Source organism: Oreochromis aureus, linkage group 8 (genome assembly GCF_013358895.1).
Source record: "Oreochromis aureus strain Israel breed Guangdong linkage group 8, ZZ_aureus, whole genome shotgun sequence".
In the NCBI taxonomy this organism is placed as follows: Eukaryota; Metazoa; Chordata; class Actinopteri; order Cichliformes; family Cichlidae; genus Oreochromis; species Oreochromis aureus.
The window spans coordinates 7,405,018-7,424,544 of NC_052949.1; the positions used below are offsets into that span (position 1 = coordinate 7,405,018).

The 19,527-nt window shown below is 39.3% G+C and overlaps 1 protein-coding gene across 1 annotated transcript in view; it reads right to left on the minus strand.

Annotated features, from left to right (window-relative positions):
- sema4gb (sema domain, immunoglobulin domain (Ig), transmembrane domain (TM) and short cytoplasmic domain, (semaphorin) 4Gb) overlaps positions 1-19,527 on the minus strand; it is a 59,372-nt gene that overhangs the window by 28,418 nt on the left and 11,427 nt on the right. The window contains exons 3-4 of the mRNA XM_031760173.2: positions 1,810-1,958; positions 1,337-1,399 (exon numbers count right to left, since the gene is read on the minus strand). Coding sequence (XP_031616033.1) covers positions 1,337-1,399; positions 1,810-1,958 — 212 coding nt within the window. The remainder of the gene's footprint in view (positions 1-1,336; positions 1,400-1,809; positions 1,959-19,527) is intronic.

The window sequence follows — 19,527 nt, forward strand, 5'->3', positions numbered from 1 at the left end:
ACAAATTTTTAAGACTGCTTGCAAGGAAGTGGTAAGAGTCACTCAGTAATACATCTAATGGTAATAGGTTCCAGAAACAGGAAGCTCTTATTCTGAAGGTTTATGGGGAAATATGTTTTCTTTCATGAGATACAGATGATCCCTGTCACTGGTCATCATGAGAATCTATTGGCAACTTTTTTTCTAAAATATGACTGTTTTAAATGGAGTAGGTGCTAATCTGTCTACATTCAATAAAATTCACCAGCTAAGGCAGCCCAAACTGGAAAGCACACAGGTTCACCTTGCTAGTACCAGTTTGGATCCCCCAGAACTGTCTTATTCCTTTGTGGCACAGATTCAACAAAGTTCTGGACACATTTCTGTGAGATTTTGGTCCATACTGACGATATAGCATCACACAGCCACTGCAGATTTTTTGCTTCACATCCATGATGTGAATCTCCAGTTCCACCACATCCCAAATGTGCTCTATTGGATTGAGACTGTCATGGCCAGTTTGAGCACACTGAACTCATCGTCCTGTTCAAGAAACCAGTATGAGATAATTAGAGCTTTGTTACATGGCATTTCATGGCTGGATGCAACCATCAGAAGGTGGATATCCTGTGGTCATAAAGGGATGGACATGGTCAGCAACAATAGTCAGATACGCTCTGGCTTTTAAACAACGGCTGATGAGTCACGATTTCTGCTGCGACATTCAAACGTAGCTCTTCAGACCAGGTAACATTGTTCCAATCTTCTATTGTGTATTCTAGCCTGAGTTTCCTGTTCTTAGTTGACAGGAATGGGACCCACTGTGGTCTTCTGATCCTCTCCTGCATACCTTGTTTGTAACAAGCTGTTATTTCCTCTCAGCTTTAGGCAGTTTGGCCATTCTCCTCTGACCTTTGGCATCAACAAGGCATTTTCACCCAGAGAACCGCCACTCCATTTCTCTTTATCACACTATTCTTTGAGATGGTTTTGCCAAAAAAAAAATCCCAGTCAATCAGAAGTTTCAGACCTTTCTAGCGACATCTTGTTTTGTGTTTGCTCTACAGCAAATAAAAGATGAAGAAAACCTCTACTTAATGTATATGGGCTAATTTATAAAAATAATGAATGAATGAATGAGTGCCATTTATTTTAAATCCTCAACCTCCAGTTTAGTGTCTCAGGGTTTCAAGGAAACTAAATTACAAAACAACTGAAAGGATTGAATGCTTTGTTGCTGTCACAAGCAATCTGCGCATCACAAAATGGAGCAGTTGCACTCGTGCTCTCCAATATTAACCTAATAAATAAAGATGGGAGAATTTTCCGAGAAGAAAACAAAGCTGCAGCCTTTTACCTGATTGTCTCTGCCTTTGTTTAGGCACTGCTTCTTCTGTTCAGGGGAAGCATCCCAATCAATCTGCAAACAATGGGAGGGTAATAAGGATGACTCTGTAAGCTAAATAAATAAAGAGAGGCAAACAGATAAATAAAAAGCCCTATAGATAGAAAAGAAAGTAAGAGATAGAGAGAAGAAAGTATGTGTGTGTATGTGTGTGATAAACAGGAGGAGAAAAAGAGAAGGACAGCAGACTTAATTTTCTGGCTGCGTCACTAAGTTCTGACTCACTTCAGTAACCCTTGAATAAATGCCTGGTGCATTTAATCCGATAGCCATAAAATTGGTGGAACACAATGGGATTTGTTCAATCTGCTTAAGGCTATTATTGGTTTCTCCTCCTTCGAATGGGAGAAAAACTCGTGAAATGGGCTTTACCGTTTCTGTCTTAACATCAGCAATTATGTGTTTCTCAGCATCTTGGCACTCACTGTGAGGTTTGCAGGTGTGGAGATGCTGGATGTGTTGAGAGCGTAGAGTGCTCCTCTGCCTCCCACATACAGCAGCCCAGCTTCCTCCTCCAACAGCAGGGTGCTGTAGTTTCGGGAAGAGCCGATGAAACGGGTGCTGCCCAACAGACCTGCAAATATATGACACGAGACATGTGAAGGTTTCTTTGTGTAAAGACCAAGACTAACTTGTCGCTGGTGTTTTCAGTTGGTTTAGGGTGGGTATCTAGTGCCATCAGCTTGGTCATCTGGTTAATTTGTTAGATTTGCAGCATTTCCATTTTCATGTAATGTCTGCTACACGTATCCATCAATCCAGTGATACTCAATACAGTGCAAGACAATTATCTGCAAACAAAAAAAGAAAAGCTGCATTGGTGTTTCTGAGAGTGCATGTGCCTATTATCATTATTATTATTATTCCATTTTAATCATTTGTGTCAATTCAGTTAATCAGCTCTCTTATGTCCCTTCCTCCACAGCATGCCATTTTCCCGGTGTGAGTTTACTTTCAATTTACCCTCATTTATCTGTCTGCCTTCACCACATGGAGTCATTAAATAGAGACTGTGGCAAGTCAAACAGACAAGTGTGTGTGTGTGTTTGGGGGGGAGGAATCTTATTGTGTCAGGGAAGCAATACCTTATATCTGGGTGTAACTGACAATCTGACAAAACGACAGATTTGTTCTGGTTATTTTAACTATAAATAGAGTCTCCTTTGAATTTCCAAATTATGTCACTATCTTGTAAGCTAGAGCAGTTTTATACGTTGACCAATTGGCAAACTGCAAGGCTAAAAAATAAAGAGCAAGTGCCAACACTTGCAGTTCCTCTAATGGCCACATGAGCCTGGCTCCAACTAGGGTGTTGATTTTTTTTTTTTTTTTTTTTTATATCTTACCTGTTTCAACTTTTTTAAGGCTGAAATTTAGCGGTGTGACTATTTTGATTGACAGATGTGCTTACATAGAAAGCTGTAGCTGGCTGCCTGTGAGGCATCACCTCCACTAATTCCACTTGCCAAACTGGACCTCTCAAACATGTATGCACAGTGGTACCATTTTGGATTTTAAAGGAATTCTCTGACTAAATGAATGGCTCTCTGTGTGGTACAGCTTGTACAAGAAGTCTGTGAACCAGCTGTAGTGATAAAAATTGTTATTATATTCCTATATATTATGTTATTAGCTGATAACTAATATTGCCTCCTCTAGCTCTTCTGAGCCATTAGATTTGGCGTTTCAACACTCTGCCTACATATATATAATTGTTAACTTCACCCATATTTTTGTTTTAAAGGTTTTCTGCCAGAAAGACTTTGTAAAACATTTAACATAGTTGAAATTTTATTTTAAACCCAAACCTAACCTTTTAATAAAGATTACTATGCGGTTTGTTGCTTAAACCTAGCCAAACAGTGACGGATACATGGTACGGTTGTATCAGGAAGGGCAACTGGCATAAAATCATTTCCAAATCAAACATGCGGATTATCAAGAATAAAATTTCCACACCCAATCAGTCAGGTCCTGGGTTAACCAAGACCACCTCTGGTGCTTTTGTCCAACAGGGTTCCAGTGGAAACAGAAGGTTAATGCGGGAGTGTGGAGGTGAGAGTACGGACTTTAAATGTACAGAATATGATTGGGAAAAGTAGCGAGCTAGCTGATGTAATGGAGAGAAGGAAGGTAGATATATTTTGAGACCAGATGGCAGGGAAGTGATGCCAAGAGTATTGGAGGTGGATTTAAAATGTTCTACCATGGTGTAGATAGGAGGAGAAATGGAGTGGGAATAATCTTGAAGGAAGAGTATGCAAACAGTGTTGTGAAATTGAAGAGAGTGTCAGAATTGTGAGTTTAAAGAAGTAATCAAAGGGGTAATATTGAGTGTTATCAGTATGTGTGCTCCATAAGTTGGATGATGTTGGATTTACTAGACAAGGGATGATTAATATCGAGCTGCCAGGCAGCAGCAGAAGAGGAAGATCACAGAAAAAATTCATGAATGTAATGAAGGAGGGCATGCAAAAGGTTGGTGTGATGGAGGAGGATTGCTAGGGTGGGATGGAGGCAGATGATCCATTGTGGCAACCCCTAAAGTGACCAGCCGTAAGAAGAAAAATTGGCTTAAAAAAAACATGAGGTCACAGCTTCATATCTCTGCTTACAAAGCACAAGAATAGCTTGACTTTACACTCACTGGAAAATGAATGCAGTCTACACACCCCAAATGAACATGCTCAGTGTGTGTGACTGAGCGTGTGAGGGTGAGACCCAACTACAGATCTGGGAGACGGGGAGGGAGTCGCTGGAGTGATTGCGAAGAGGACTATAGAGACAGAACGTGGGGATGGGGGCACAGGGGAGGCAAAATTTTAGGGCATTCAGCAGGAATCGTGCCCCAGTACTGCCAAATCGCATCAGCGGTAAAACGATAGCATCAACATCATCCCTGCTGTGTGTGTGTGAACGAGGGTGATGTGTGAGAGATTTTTACAGTAAGTGGGCTAAATTACTGGCACTGAAGTCCATGAAAAGTACGTGTTAACAAGGTAAACATGGCGGATGGCTTTTTGGCTTTTGATCTTCTGTCACTGGAGCAGACAGAGAGGTTGAAAAATAATTGGCCTGGTGCACTAAACTAAATATTTGAACGCACCCCAATGTAGCACCTCAGAAATGAGGGCAGGTTGCGCTGCTGCTGTGAGACAGCGAAAAGGAGGACATTGTTTTTTTTTCTTCCTGTGGGCATGAAAGATCTCCTTCAGTGCAGAAGTAGGTTTACAGAGCTTTGGTTTGCTCTAAAAGTGAGTGATAAATGTCTGATTAAGAAAATCTGACATTAAGAAGAATAAAAAACCCTGCATGCGGAAAGAACAGCTGTCTTCAGAGAACAACAGAAGAGATGAAGGTATCAACAGTGTTGCACTGAGGAATATGAGTCAGCACAGTGCAGATGGGCACATTAATCTCCACACATCCTCTCTGCCTCCCTCTCCTTCATCTCGTTCTGTTGTGAAATAACAGCAACATGTCTCGGCTCCCAGTAAAAAGATAAGCTATATTAGTCCTCAACCAATCAATTAAGCACAATGTGAGGACCTGCACGCTTGTTGCGGTTAATTCATTCTGATGTTCATAGTGCCTTTAAGGAAACGGAAACGGTTCGTTGCTGCTGAGGGAGGCCATGGGATCACAGAGTAACTGCGAAAAGTATATAGATGATTAGCAGGCAATGGAAGCTTAAGTATTATATTATCTTATATGCCATGGTTCATAAATGTTATGCATTCAAGTGGATCAGGGTCAGTATCAGTTCATAGTCACTTCAACATCAAATTAGGGTAATATGATGCAATTATACATCATAAAATGCCTGACTGTGATAAATTTTTAAATCATGTCATCTAAATCAACAAGAATTGATTGAATATGAGCGTATAACTAAAAAGCATATAAATTGCATCATTATTTTCAGAGGCTGAAGGATAATCCCTTTAACGTTATAGCCTTGAACACAAAACAGAGTACCGGTATGTAACATTTCACAGATTTCCATGATAAAATGCCCAACTTAAAATGCAGGAAAAACAAACCTGTTTACAGCCTGCTACAAATAAAGTATTTTGTGTAGTAGTATTGTAGTAGTAATCTGAAAACTCAGAGTAACTATCATCAGAGTAAACAAAAACCACAGTTTTCAAAGAGGTATACTACAAACTAAGTTCAACATAGCCAGCTTTTTTGCACTAGCTGGCTTGACAAAACCCTAAAACTCCATTTGAGATTACTGGTATCACTGTTGCCTCACAACAAGAAGTGCTGAGTTCAATTTCACTATCAGGCCAGGGTCTCTGTGGAGTTTGAATGTTCTCCCCATGTTTGCATGGCTTCTCTCTGGGTACTCCGGCTTCCTCCCACAGTCCAAAGATGTGCAGTTAGTGAGGTTAGGTTAATTGGTAACTCTAAATTGCCCATAGGTGTGAATGTGAGTGTGAATGGTTGCCTGTCTCTATGTCTTAGCCCTGCGACAGACTGGTGACCTGTCCAGGGTGTACCCTGCCTCTCACCCTAAGACAACTGGGATAGGCTCCAGCTCCCCCGTGACCAAATGGAGCTATGATCCATCAAGCAGGGCCCTCTGCTTAAGACTCGGTGTGTTCTCAGTGCTACTGTTTATTTCTTAGACGAGGGCGGCTGCAGATTAAGGCTCTGAAACTTTAGTTCTCCAAGTCTCCTTTAATAGAGAGTAACGTTTAATGTCTGACTGTATCCAACTTAAAGATTGGGCTTTAAATTGGATACACTTAAACATTAAATGTTACTGTCCAATAAAAGAGACTTGGAAATTGATTTAGTTTGTCAGCAGATCAAAATGAAATTAATTTTATTGATTGAACAGGTGTTTGTCTTGGTGGGTGCCCTGTGTTTAAGCAGCTGCAGTTCCAGCAATGTAAAAGGCACTTAGCAGCAGATCAGGTTTATTAACATTTCTGCATCACTAGATTAATACAGTCCCATTTCCATGACAACGGAATACGCAGTTCATTCTTCATTCAGTGGTATTAGTTAGGTACAGCTTAAAACTTGTAAAACATATTTGCCCAGAAGACAACGTGAAAACAATCAAGTCAAACCAAACACAAGACAGAAGATGGAAACGGTTCACTGCTGCTAAGGAAGGCCAAGGACAAGACAAAAAACAACTAGCCATCAAAATAAAACAGGAAATCACAGAGTAACAATCAGTTGCATAAAGTAGAGTAGAGAAACGATTTATATGAATCAGTCCATTTACACATGGGGAAAAAATTACTAAAGAAAATGCACAACTCCAAAAGTGAATTACACATGCATTTTGCTAGCCAAGCAGGCTAGCCAACATGAGTCAATCCACAGAAATGTTCCTGTATTTGTTCATGGAAAATCTACCTATGTACGCAGTTTTTAAGATGTTAATAAACATATCAGTGAGATCCTACAGGTACAAACAGTCTGAGACAAAAATGCCAAGTTTTTTTTGATGGTTAGGTTCAACTTTGTCAAGAACTCAAGAACTGTCAGAGCAGTTAAAAAAAAAACGGTCCCAGCTGAAACTGGAGTCCATGTTATATGCATGAGATAAACACATATACTCTCCCAGGCTGTGACTCACCTCCACTGTATCACACTTACAGTATTAGTAATGCTTTTACTTCCCCAATTTACAATAACCATGATGATAATGAGGATGACAGCGAGTTTTCCAGCGTGTTTGATCTTGCATAATACAACATGATGAAAACTGGTTCGAGTTTCCCAAGAATCACATGGAAGGCAGTTTCTTCCCCACACAACTGTCTGCTTGCCTAACCATCACATGGACACACTGGGCGATGACAGTAACTCTGCAGGAACCTATCAACTTCCCGGAAAACCAGAGACTGAGTCAGCAGCTTTTCTTTCTGCACACCTTCCTTCTTATCAGCCTTTTTTTTTTTTTTTAACTGACAGTCAGACAACCACAGGGATGCTCTTACTGGTCAATAATTAGGTTATTATCATACCAGCTCCGTTATGGCTGTCAGGCTGATTATACGCATGGCAGCTGAGAAGACTGATGATGCACACACAGCTCCTGGTAGAGGAAATCCTTTACAAAAGTTTTAAAACATTCATTCTTCCTTTTTTTTTAAAGTTATGTTTAAAAAAATACCAAATTTACTTTTAAAATGTTTATTTTAAGCATAAATTTATAAATTAAAAAACTGTAATCCTCTGTAGTCACTGCTCTTCCTGTAATAGTGAATATTTCTGATTTTCTGTGAGGTAGTAGAAGACTGTTTTTAATGTCTATGTTAAGACACTGACAAGGAGTGTTGGAGTGTATGTTGGAGTGTAAGATAAAGTTTTATAGAGTTCATGGTGTTGTTTAGACTTTGAGCATCTCTCTTAAAAGTGCATCCACACTGGAAGCAACATGGTGAGACCATAGAAAGTGCAACTTAAAGCGACTACAGTCAAATAACTACAAGCAGCAAAAGTGGGCCCGAGCATTTCTCAGCTTCCAGGTGAACGGCTGAAACAACTACCAGTTGATTGACATATGGACTGGGAGTAAATACATTAGATGGGTAACTAGGCAACCAGAGCCTAGAATGCAGCTGCAAAGAAATGTGCAATGACCTTAAAAGGTAATCTGAAAGGCATCAATTATCCAGGTGACTTCTGTGCAAGCTGCAATAAAACTAATCAAGGGCAATAAAATCTTTGATTCCATGGTGGAGAACGCAAGCAGATTTTGTACTATAAACGTACCCTTCTCAGTTTAACAAGAGCAGCTGACATTTGTTGTTGCACTAGCGCCTTAAGACTTACGTAAATGAGTAGCCATAATACATAGTTTGTATGACAGCTACCTTAAATATTTAAATATTCAAACTTGACCTAAATTACATTACCTAAATTACTCAGCATTTTTATGTCAGCATAAAAGATGTCTGTGCAGTGTGAGCAATTTAGTATTTTGTGCAATATATAAAGTGTAATTTCCTAGGTGGGACAGAGAACTAATGAGATGCACTCAATCTTTTAACATTAACTGGACTCCAGGCACAGCTCTGTTTTTGTGACATGCACATTTTCAGAGAGGATTTTACTTTTCAAAAGTCCTCAGACACAGGCAGTTTTAATGAGACTTTACAGTTCAGTTTTTAAGTGTTACAAACAGGGACATTTTTTTGAAATTCACAGCTTTTCTTGTATCCATTAAAGGCTTTTTGATGTTTTATTACCTGCTTACATACTAACTTAAAAAAACATGTTCTTTGTTTTTCTCTGTGTGAATAACTCAAAATCGTAGTCAGATCTTCCAACCTCTTTTTTATCTCTCACTAAACAGGAGAGCTGAACAACTATGTTAATTATGATAGGCGTTGAAAACAGCTGAAATTTGATCATTTCGTTCCAGTAATTGGACTGCCTCATAGTTTACGTAAGATTTAAGTGATCGCATTCCTGCTTGCATTTCCTGCAGCCTCAAACCTGTTTTTAGTGACTGCTATGATGGCAAGAGCAGTAATTAAAAGTTTTAATAAATTGAGAATGATCCGTTTTTTGTTTCCAGAGTTCATTTCCATGAACTCAACTTTCCACGAACTTTATCAGCAACTATTGCAAAACTACTGTAGCTATCAATGAAAGCCACGTGACTGTGTACCTCTTTTTTTAAAAACATTTTTCAGCCTGTCAACTTTAGATTTGAGTGAGCAATGAGCATGTCATCCAACACAGGCAAAGGTCAGGACACGCCAGGAGGGGATTCATCTGAAGGGTAGATGAGGGTGCTTTGGTAGGAAGGGCCAGGATTCACCCAGCAGGGTGTACACTCCACTGCACATGCAAATAATCTAAATATAATCTAAAAGACATGGGAACATCAGAAAACAAACCGATACATGAGATATATTCAAGAAGAAAGTGTGATAAAGAAAGAAACACAGTCACGCGCATTAAAAAAATGCATGACATTAACAATTTCCTCCTCACAAGAACACTGCATACTGTCTGAGACCATATTTAAAGTAAGAGTTATGCAAACACAAAATCTCAACCCAAGGCAATGTAAAGAGCCCGCTACTCGTGACTCATCCAAGTAAGCAAAAGCCTTGGTCTCTATCTTATAAAAATAGTGACTGTATGATATAACAAGCACAGGGCTGATGAGAAGGACTGTGGTGACACAAAATGTCCCTGGCCTCAAGGCAGCAGAGGCAGAGTGACCTTGGTCTCAGATCTGGTATGACGCGAGCGATTGCTATTTCACACCACTTGATCTTGAGTCCGAGGTATGAAAGAGAAAACTTTTTTTTTAGTCTGAATCACAGAAATGAAAAATCAATTGGCAGCAATTACAGGAGTGCTCTAAACGCAATCTGTCAGATAAAAGTTGAGACTTTGGAAAATAAATTGCTCTTTTTTTTTACATGCATGCACACACTTTTCAAACTCCTAGAGCTACTGCTCAACATGAAAAGTACAAAAACACAACTTCAGAAATAACACATGCAAGTGTGTTATGATCCAGTTCCACCTTAGGGAGTAATGAATTGAGATCCATATTTTTAATTCTTGGAATTTATAGTAGCTTTGCATGAGTCACAGTTAATCCTTATTGAACTTCTACTGACCCTTGGTGTAGCTCCCTCAGTTTATCTACTGTTTGAGCTCCTTAAGCTAGATTTATTCTGTTTGGCAGCCCTATGCAAACAAAATTTGAGCACCAGGTGAGCGGGACTTTAGTCAAAGCCCAAGCATGTCCCTGAATTGACCGTATTAGGGATATCTACCCACTTACATCCATTGACATCATTCAGACCCAAGAGTAGCAAAAAACTTTCTCAAGACAAGAGTTGGGACCTCTTTGATCACGGGGTAACTTGTACGTACACTTACTGCAATACTTGAAAGTTAAATTGTTTACTATGCGCATCCACCATTGTAACAGTATACACACTAACTGGTCATTTCATTAGGTTTGTTCAACTGACTTCTAACAAAAATTTGTCATGGCAGGAACTCTTTGCAATTAGGTTGGCACAGCAAATCATCTGCTTCTTTCTCACCCTGTCACTAGCACCTCATTCTGTGTAATCTGCATGTTTGATTTGGCCAAGTTCTTTTTAGCAAGACACCCTTCATGACACAACCCTCCCCATTTATCTGGGCTTGGGACCCAGCCATGGGTGGGCCACAGTGGTTTGTGAAATTAATAAGACATGGTTAAGATAACCTGCTTAAGTTCAACCTGACCACCAGAATAGGAAATAAAGACAATTTTGATTGAGGTATTGTTGCTGGTGTCAGACAGGCTGGCCTGAGTATTACAGAAACTGCTGATCTACTGGGATTTTCCTACACAGCCATCTCTAGGGCTTACAGAGCATAGTCCAAAAAAGAGAAAGTATCCACTAAGTGTCAGCTCTCTGCAGAAAAATGCCTTACTGATGCCAGTTGTCAGAGGAGAATGGACATCATTGAGCTGATAGGAAGGCAACAGTAACTCAAATACTGTAACCACTCATTAGAACCAAGTAAGCAGAAGAGCATCTGTGAACGCACAACATGTGAAGCAAGGCCACTTCTTTCTGCCCAGTTTACTCATCTTCTGATCACTGCTTCCAACAGGATAATCTGTCATACCACAAAATTCATATCATCTCATACTGGTTTCATGAAAATGTGTTCAGTGCATTCCACAGTCACCAGGGCTCAATGCAATAAGGCACCTTTGTGGAAAGATCTGCATCGTGAATGTGACGCCGACAAATCTGCAGTAACTGTGATGCTATCATCTCAATATAGACCAATGCTTCCAAAACTTTCAGTCTATGCCATGAAAAATGTAGTCATTTCTTTTTTAATTTTCTTAGTGGTTCCAGTGTATATTAGTTTACACATTCAACTAACAAGCAAAATATCCCCAGCTTGATTGCATGAGGAGTCACAAATTCCTTGTTTGTTCCTTCAAGAACAGCATCTGGTATCAAAATGTGTATATTTTTAATTTTAGTTCAATTTTCTGCCTCCTGAAAGCACTTATTAGAAGAGGCAACATATTCCATATTACATTTGATTTGTTGTCAATATAGAAATATAGATTAATGCAGTTTTCAACACTGAAAAATATAAATCATTATCACTAAGAGGATTGCTATGAATATCTATTTAGCAACACATACAGATGTCAACCTGCTGTTCCATGAACCTGGCCATTATTTTATATCCGCAGACACACACAGAGAAACACACACACACACACACATACAGAGAGACACACAATGTACCTTGCGCTTTGCTGCAAAATCAATGGGGAAATTCAACAGAGCACTGAGGTGTGCCAGAAACCTCTTAGCCTGCTGGCTGGTTTCTATTTACTGTTCATTTACTGTGTTTGAGTGTGTGTGTGTGTGTTTGCACGTCAGTTTTTCTGACTCTTCAGAGTACACAGGTTTGATGAGGGGAAGAGGTCAAAATGCTCCTCAGAAACATCTGTCAGCGGTTACACAAACACACACATACTCTTCACGCTTATTTCACCCATCATCTGCCTCCTGAAAAAGAGTAAAGACAACTCTATCAGTGACTCAGAAGATCTGAGGAGTGTGCGTTGTGTGTTTGCCAGAATGAGTGCGTTTTCGGCACTTGAGCCGTCACAGGTGGCGTAGCCATAATGTGCGCACTCATGCTCAGACACACTTGTAATCCACCATGTGGGGTCCTGGATGATAGTAAATCCACTGTATGTTTGTATGCGTGTCTGTCACAGTCTGAGTGTGTGACTTCCTCTGTGACTCACCGATCACTGCACCCACTGTGGCGAGCATGTGACAAACAAAAACGTGCACATGCTCACAAAAAAATTTGGGAACAAAGGCTTGAAGGAAAGCCTGACTTCATTTCTTTGGACACTGTCAGCACTGTCAGTTTCTTTCAACTCGATCCACATTATATAAGCGACTCTTTATTTCTTTACCATGGTCAAGAGTCAGCTACATGACTGTGTGTTATGTAAGCAATTATGCACAAAAGACCTTGTGCAAGAATAAAGGCAAAGGTTAAAAAAAATAAAAAGTGAAGTATGACGGCGTGTCATCTGCTGACTCCATTATTTTCTATATTACGATGTTTACCATAGGAAATTATTACAGGCAAATGCAGAAGCTGTGCACAAACTGAAATCTGTCATTTTAAAGTGTTTATTTAGTTTAAAAGACAATTAGCAGTAAGGTCTGTAAACTGCAGAATATACAATACCATCGAATCAAGATAATATTTTATCCATTCAGCCTGTTATTTCTTGGTGAGATGGGGGAGGTATTTTTTATTTATTTTTTTGTTCCAACCATCTGCTAGTAGTTGACACTTGCTTTATCGACATAATTTTCAGTTTACTCAAAACGACTTTTACATTTATAACTCTGATCAAACCTTTGCACCAATTTAAAAAGTTAATATTTCTGTTCACGGGCTTCGATCGACTTGTTTATAACATGCTTATTGACACCTTTTAGTTTCTACTTCTCTTGTGGAAGAAGTTTGCCTTCAGGGATTTGACCAACAAAGTTGACAAATGAAGTAGTTTGTGGTAGATGCATGGGTCAGACACATGACTTTTACCCAGGAGACTGGACATCCAGGAGATCTTGTGCTTAAGAAAATTTTTTGAGACTTAGCTGACCTCTTATTTTCAGTTTTTATTTTCTTTTTCATTCTTAGCTGTCACTTGTAACAAAGCCACTTGGTTATGTTTAGAAAAGGTCAGACGAGGATTAGCAAAAGATCAGACATTCACGGATGGACACAGACCCTTTTGCAAAGTTGAACACATGTTGCTGCCAAAGGGCAACCCCTAAAGCTTAAAAATGAAGTCAGCACAGATGTGACAGTGACTACAGGTCCTCTAGATGCCATATGATACATGTTTCAAAAGGGGCTCTATCTCCATAGAAGGTCAAAATGTTCAAAACTTTACACCACTAAAAAGCATGTTATTTTCCTCTGCGGATAGTTATAACTCAGCTACCAGGATAACTGGGGTTGCAATTGCTATTATTGTTGGATGGTCTTTACTGTGTGGCGCAAAAAATCCAAGAAGAAGATAAATTATTATATTTCTAAAGTCTGTTACTTAATACTAATTAGCTGGTATGTGTGTCTGTGGATCACACCTGTATGAATGCATTAATGTTAATATAAGTGAGCATTCTTCTTTCATCCGTAACTTCTGAACACTAAAGCTTAAACATAAGAAGTCCTAAATCAGTGGATGAGGTCATGTCACATGATTTATTATCTTGTGTTTTTGTCCACTTGTGCAGTTTCAGAATGGCTAAAAGGTTGTTTAAAAAGTTAAGAAAACAAGAGCAGAGCTTGCTTTTAAAGAAGCATGAATGGGAAGCACAAACAGTGGCTGCAGTGGGCAGTTTTCATTGTTTCTAACACTCTTTTTTACTCTCTGGCAGCTAAAGGCAAACAGAAAAGGAGCGAACCATAAACAAAATAAAAAAGAGTTGCAGTTTCTGACCTCAAAAACAAGTTGGACATGGTTCATGAGTGAATGATGCTGGCTCTGGGAATATGATGTCCCTGTTCATAATTCTGACTTCTAAACACTGACAGAGAATTAACAGAAAAATAAAAGATGACAGATGTGCACACTTTTAAAGGGTCAGTATGCCCAGGTTTATTTTCTCTCACAGTTTTCTAGTGGTATTTAGCCATTTTATTTTTAATTGACTAAGTTTTGAAGTACATATCTCTCAGATTCTTCACAATTGCCTTTGCCTTCAGCTGAATAAAAGGTCAGTGGAGCTTCATACAGAAAGAAGCAAAATATGCAGCAGCAATTTATCTTTACAACAAGTGTCTGTCACTGTGACGAGCTGTCCTTGATATGCTGAATAATCCACACTGTTCACTGTCAGCAGCTTTTATTGGGACCAATTCCTTACAGGAGGTAGATCCAGTTCACAGTACTCTCTCCATCTGGTGTTTTTTCTACACCATATGGGTAGTGTGAATTGTGAAGTGCAGGAAAATTTGTATTTTTTTTAAACACAGCTGCTCATTAAATTGTGGCACATCACACTGCTGCCAATGGATTCTGTCAGTATGTGGACAGGTTCTCCACTTACACATGTCAAATCAAATTTATGTTTTAGTAATAACATTGTTTATGATGGTAATTACTTGTCAGAGCAAACTATTATGTGAATAAAAAAATCCATAGGATAAAGTGTATTCATGCTGTAATAATTATTATTTATGTACAATCCGAGACTGTAAAGTGAAGATTAGGCATAAGAAACAAAAACTGCATTTTCTCTAGTGTCTGTGAAGGTTCTTAGTCATCCAGGTCATTGTAGTCAGCTTGGAAAGAAAAGCGTCTGGACTTCTTTAAGTTGCTTGGAGATGTTTCACCTCTCATCCGAGAAGCTTCTTCAGTTCTAAGGTCAAATGGTGGAGAGTCCCAGATTTAAGTCTTAGGGGAGTGTCCCCCAAGAGGGTCCAGACACTTTTCTTTCCAAGCTACTTAGATTTCCTCTAGTGGCCACTTGAGGCTGGTTCAAAAAGTGAGTCAATCGCCATAGACCACCCTGTTAAAATGCCCAATTGTAGAACATTAAGAGGCATATTTGAAGCCTTGTATGGTCTCTATAGGTTTCTCCCTTCATAAAAACTCTCACTGGGTTTCCAAAAGTTGATTTTTTTCATCTGGACGTAGCGTTTTCAGTCCAGATGAACAGAATCAACTTCTGGAGATTTACTTACCTGGATGATTGAGAATGCATCAACATGTCTGGCAGGGTCTTTTCTTATAAATCATTTGTTTGAATACCAGTGAGGCTTAAAATTAGGAACATGGTCATTTTGATTGACAGGTGTGCTTACACATGAATACTGTAGCTGTCATAGCCAAAAACTGTTCTTTAGTAAGCATTTTTTAGTAAACTATCTGGCTAATAATATGGCTTTCTGTGTTGTGCAGACCATCCAAGACTATCCATTTGTGGTTCACTTTTGTTGAGTGAAATAAAGTACTTTTTATCTGCACCAATTAGCAGGTATCTGTCTGTGCATAGTATATAGTATGCATATAGTTTATGTATGCAGCTTGCTAACCAAGTAAATTGTAGCACTCCAACATTTTTTCCAAATATGGTCTCTTTTGTTTCTTCAAAAAACAACATGTTTGTGGCCAAAATGCTAACAGTGAGGCTTCAAAATAGGTGATTTCAGGCTGGCTAGAAATGTACAGCACATCCTAACACTAAAATCAACCCAGTTTTAAGAAGTTTTATGATATGAAGAAAAATAGGCCTGTCCCAATCTGATGTGCATGCTTATTTTGCACATCAAAGTGGCAGTGGTATGTTTACCCCACTATTAATAATGACACAAACACAATACCTTTCTTTAAAGCTTGTGTCAGAGCCAAAACTTTCATAAGACTTTGTCCAACCAGGGAGACTGCAGAATGAGATGAAGGAAAGCCAAGACTTTCATCTTAGATAAGATGGAAAAACATAACCCCACTCAAATGGTGGCAGTGTCATTGTAGGTCTGGCACATCGGCCATCACTGAATTACTAATAAGACCGTGTCTGAATCAGACACCAACACTATCAGAGGAGAAGAGGATCAAAGCACCATGTAAGCTTCAGTGATTTAAAGGGTCTAAGGCATAAAATGTCTCAACTGAGGGAAAAAAAAACCCCCAAAAAGGTAACAGCAAATAACAGCAGAGATTAAACATCTTTAGTTTGAGCAGTCTTGGTCTAGCTGATACTGTTTGTAAATCATCACTGTTATGCACAAGATGCAGCTGGTTAGACTAAGATATTAACAGACTTTGTTGAGCAGTAAATTGATGATCATTAGTGGTGTAATTACCATACTGGATGCAAAACAATTCATCTACACAGAAGCGTCAAGCTGGCAGGCTTTCTTACTCCCAACATCACAATAATGGTGCAATCCATAAGGAACCTTACTACCAAGACCTCTTGTTACATCCCAGCTCTCAACATGGTAACTTACAGTGCATCAATATTTCAGAACAGCATTACTTCAGGTCTGGTGGCAGAGGTAGGAAATGCCAAAGCACAAGCCCCATGGGCAAACAATTGAGTTCAGGACACAGTCAAGCATTAATCTCACCTCTAGGAGTGGAAAAATGCACTGTGGCCCACAAAAACAATCTATGTTTAGTTGTCAAACCTGCCCATAAAGGTTACAACGGTGGATTTCTAATGCTTAATGCATTCAATATTTTTGCTTTCTTTTAAATGGAAAAGCAACAATACCATTTCTATTTTCCACTACAGTGATGTTTTATTAAGTCGATCACATGCATCATGGTCAAAATAACTATTTAGAAATATTCATATGGTAGCTAGTTTGATTAGCCAGAAGAAAGCTGTTGATTTGGTTTGAAAAGCTAGTCTAGTCTCTCTTTACTTTTAGTCTCTTTTAGAAGAGCTTTTAGCTATGTTTCGTCTCGACAAACTGATATAGGAACTCATCAGATCAGTAGCAACCTCTATGTCTGCTGTGTGGTGCTGAGCAGGGACAATGGATTTATCAGCAACTCCTACTAAAGACCACTGCCTGCCAATGCTCGAAATCGAACTATAATTGAAGGAGCCTCTGTCCCTGTGCCAGTTCTTCCCTGTTCTTCACTCTTCACTATCAACCTCATCCTCACACTTGATCAGGATGTTACTGTGCGTGAGCTTTCACATATTTGGTTGTTTTCAGTTGCTGTCCACACATTGAAATGCCATCAAGTTTCTGACACCTTTCTAACAGCACCTCAGTGACTAGCTCTTGGTTATCATAACCTGTGTGCAAACATATTGCCACCAAATGTAACATTTCTTTTTGGGATGACATCTTTAATAACTATAAACAAACTTGTCTTTTAGTTGTATGGCTGTGGTTCAGGTGGCAGATCAGGTTGTGTACTAATTGGAAGATCATTGTTTAATTCCTGCCTCTCTGAGTCTGGGTCAAACTACCCTTGGGCAATATACTGAACCCCAAGTGACACATGATGCATTTATCCAAGCATAAATGAGGGCATTTAAAAAGTGCTTAGGTTAATGAGGCTTGGAGTAAAAAAGTGCTTTAACTGCTGAAATGGAGTGGAACAGCACTACAGAAGAACAGTCGATGAATCTTAGTATTTTATTAAAGCAACCAACTAACAAAGAAATTAAGAGTTAAGAATGCCTGGTTTGGCTAGCAGTAGTTATGTTCCTCAGGCAGATCAGTTTTCTTTGTTACTTCAAGAGACAAGCTGCAAGCCACAGATGGTGTGTTCAGCACAGGCATATTTTAAATAGTCTGCATGATAAAGGTTGATAAAAGTAAGATAAATGCACCAAAACAAAGAAATGAAAGATCTAAAAAGATCCAAAGTTGAAAAGAAAGCTGAGTTATACTCTCAGGGTTTAAAAAACTCACTTAAAAAAAAAAACCTCCTTCAACATGACATTAAATCATCTAATTTATTGTTTTCAAAAAAGACCAATTGTTGTCATTTAATTTTTTTTTATTTCTGGACTCTACTAGAGCAATAGAATTCAAAATAATCTTTATCTATTTTATACAGAATGTTGTTGCCAAGACATCCTCTGAAACAAGTTTTATCTTGTCTGCCTTTCAGACAACTTTCTTCTGATCGACTGCTCCTCAAAACCAGAAGGTTTGAACAACAGATGGGGCTTCCATGCTCGCAGCCAGAGATTTAGATGAGATGACCATTAGGGATATCCCCTCTCATTATGATGGGAGCCAAGAGTAGAAAAAACTGTCTGAAACCAAGGAACCTCCTCATTTGAAACCCTGGCCATGTTTCATACAAGCATCCACTATTTAAATAGTGGATGAAAATAGTGGGTCCATTTTAATATCAAGAAAGGAATACGTATTAAATACTATTTATAGATTCATCTCAGTATTGGATAAAAAACATGTATTAGAATTATTTCTTGCTTGTTTGCCTTTGGTGGCCTTTTCGATGTACCTGTTCACACCAAGAGTGCATAAAGACCTCTTCTGTCATTTTCTCTCTTATATACATATCCAAGCGCTCTCTCTGTGATACAGCATGTCCTTCTCCTCCCACTCATGCAGCAAACCAGTAAAGCATACTGTAAATTAATGAGTGCCAGCAAAGAAAAATAATATCAATCCTCCCACAGATAGTGACACCCACATATCATCAAAAGGAGAAGAAACTTCCCTTCCCCCGTCTTCCCCGCTGACATGTCTCAATGAGGAAAGTGACAGGGGATGCATGTATGCAGGATTTTTACATGGCACTTACTAAGTCCACCCCCTACATGACACATACACACACATAAATGCAGCACACATTCGCAGGGCATGCCCTGAGAGTGATGAAACGCATGCTGACACACGTGCACATTCTGCACTCTCACATGTACTCACACGCCTTCCCTGATGATTAGAAACTGGGTCAAGGACAACTTTCTGTGAGGGCAAGGAGAAAAATAAAATCTGTAATGACAGACTGGCTCAGGCTACAGCACAGAAAAGTGCCCACAGTAAGAAGAGTATGTATGATTTATAATCCTAGGCACAGTCAGAGATGTGTACATGAATTGTCACAAACCTGACCACTGTGAGGACAGAACACAGATAAGTTCTTCCACTGTCCATTTCCAGAACCTGCTAAAAATGTGCCTGATGGGAACAACTGCTGTTTGCTGCTGTGTTTGTGCTTCACTAAACAGAAGACTCTGTAGGTGAGCCTGGGGTGAGCTTGTTCTCTTGGCCTCAGTTAATGTTGTTTTCATGACTTAAGCACAAGGTGTCCTTAGGCAGGTTACAGCATTAGTGAGGGGATCACTTCCAACTTGTCACTTTTCAATTATGCTACAACAAACCACTCTTTTTCCAAACCTAACAAGGTAGTTTTTAGTGTCAAAACATAAACAAGTCACCAAAGCCATGGGACACCTTGCACATGACAGGGAGATACAGGCAGTATCTGCCTAGCATGAGGAGATAATAGTGAGCCTGAAGAACAAATATAACACTGCATTCTGCTGTGGAAAGTCAGAGACTGACATTATTTTCAGCTTCTGTGGTGCCTCCAGGTTTGATTTGCTGCTTTTCTAAGAGCA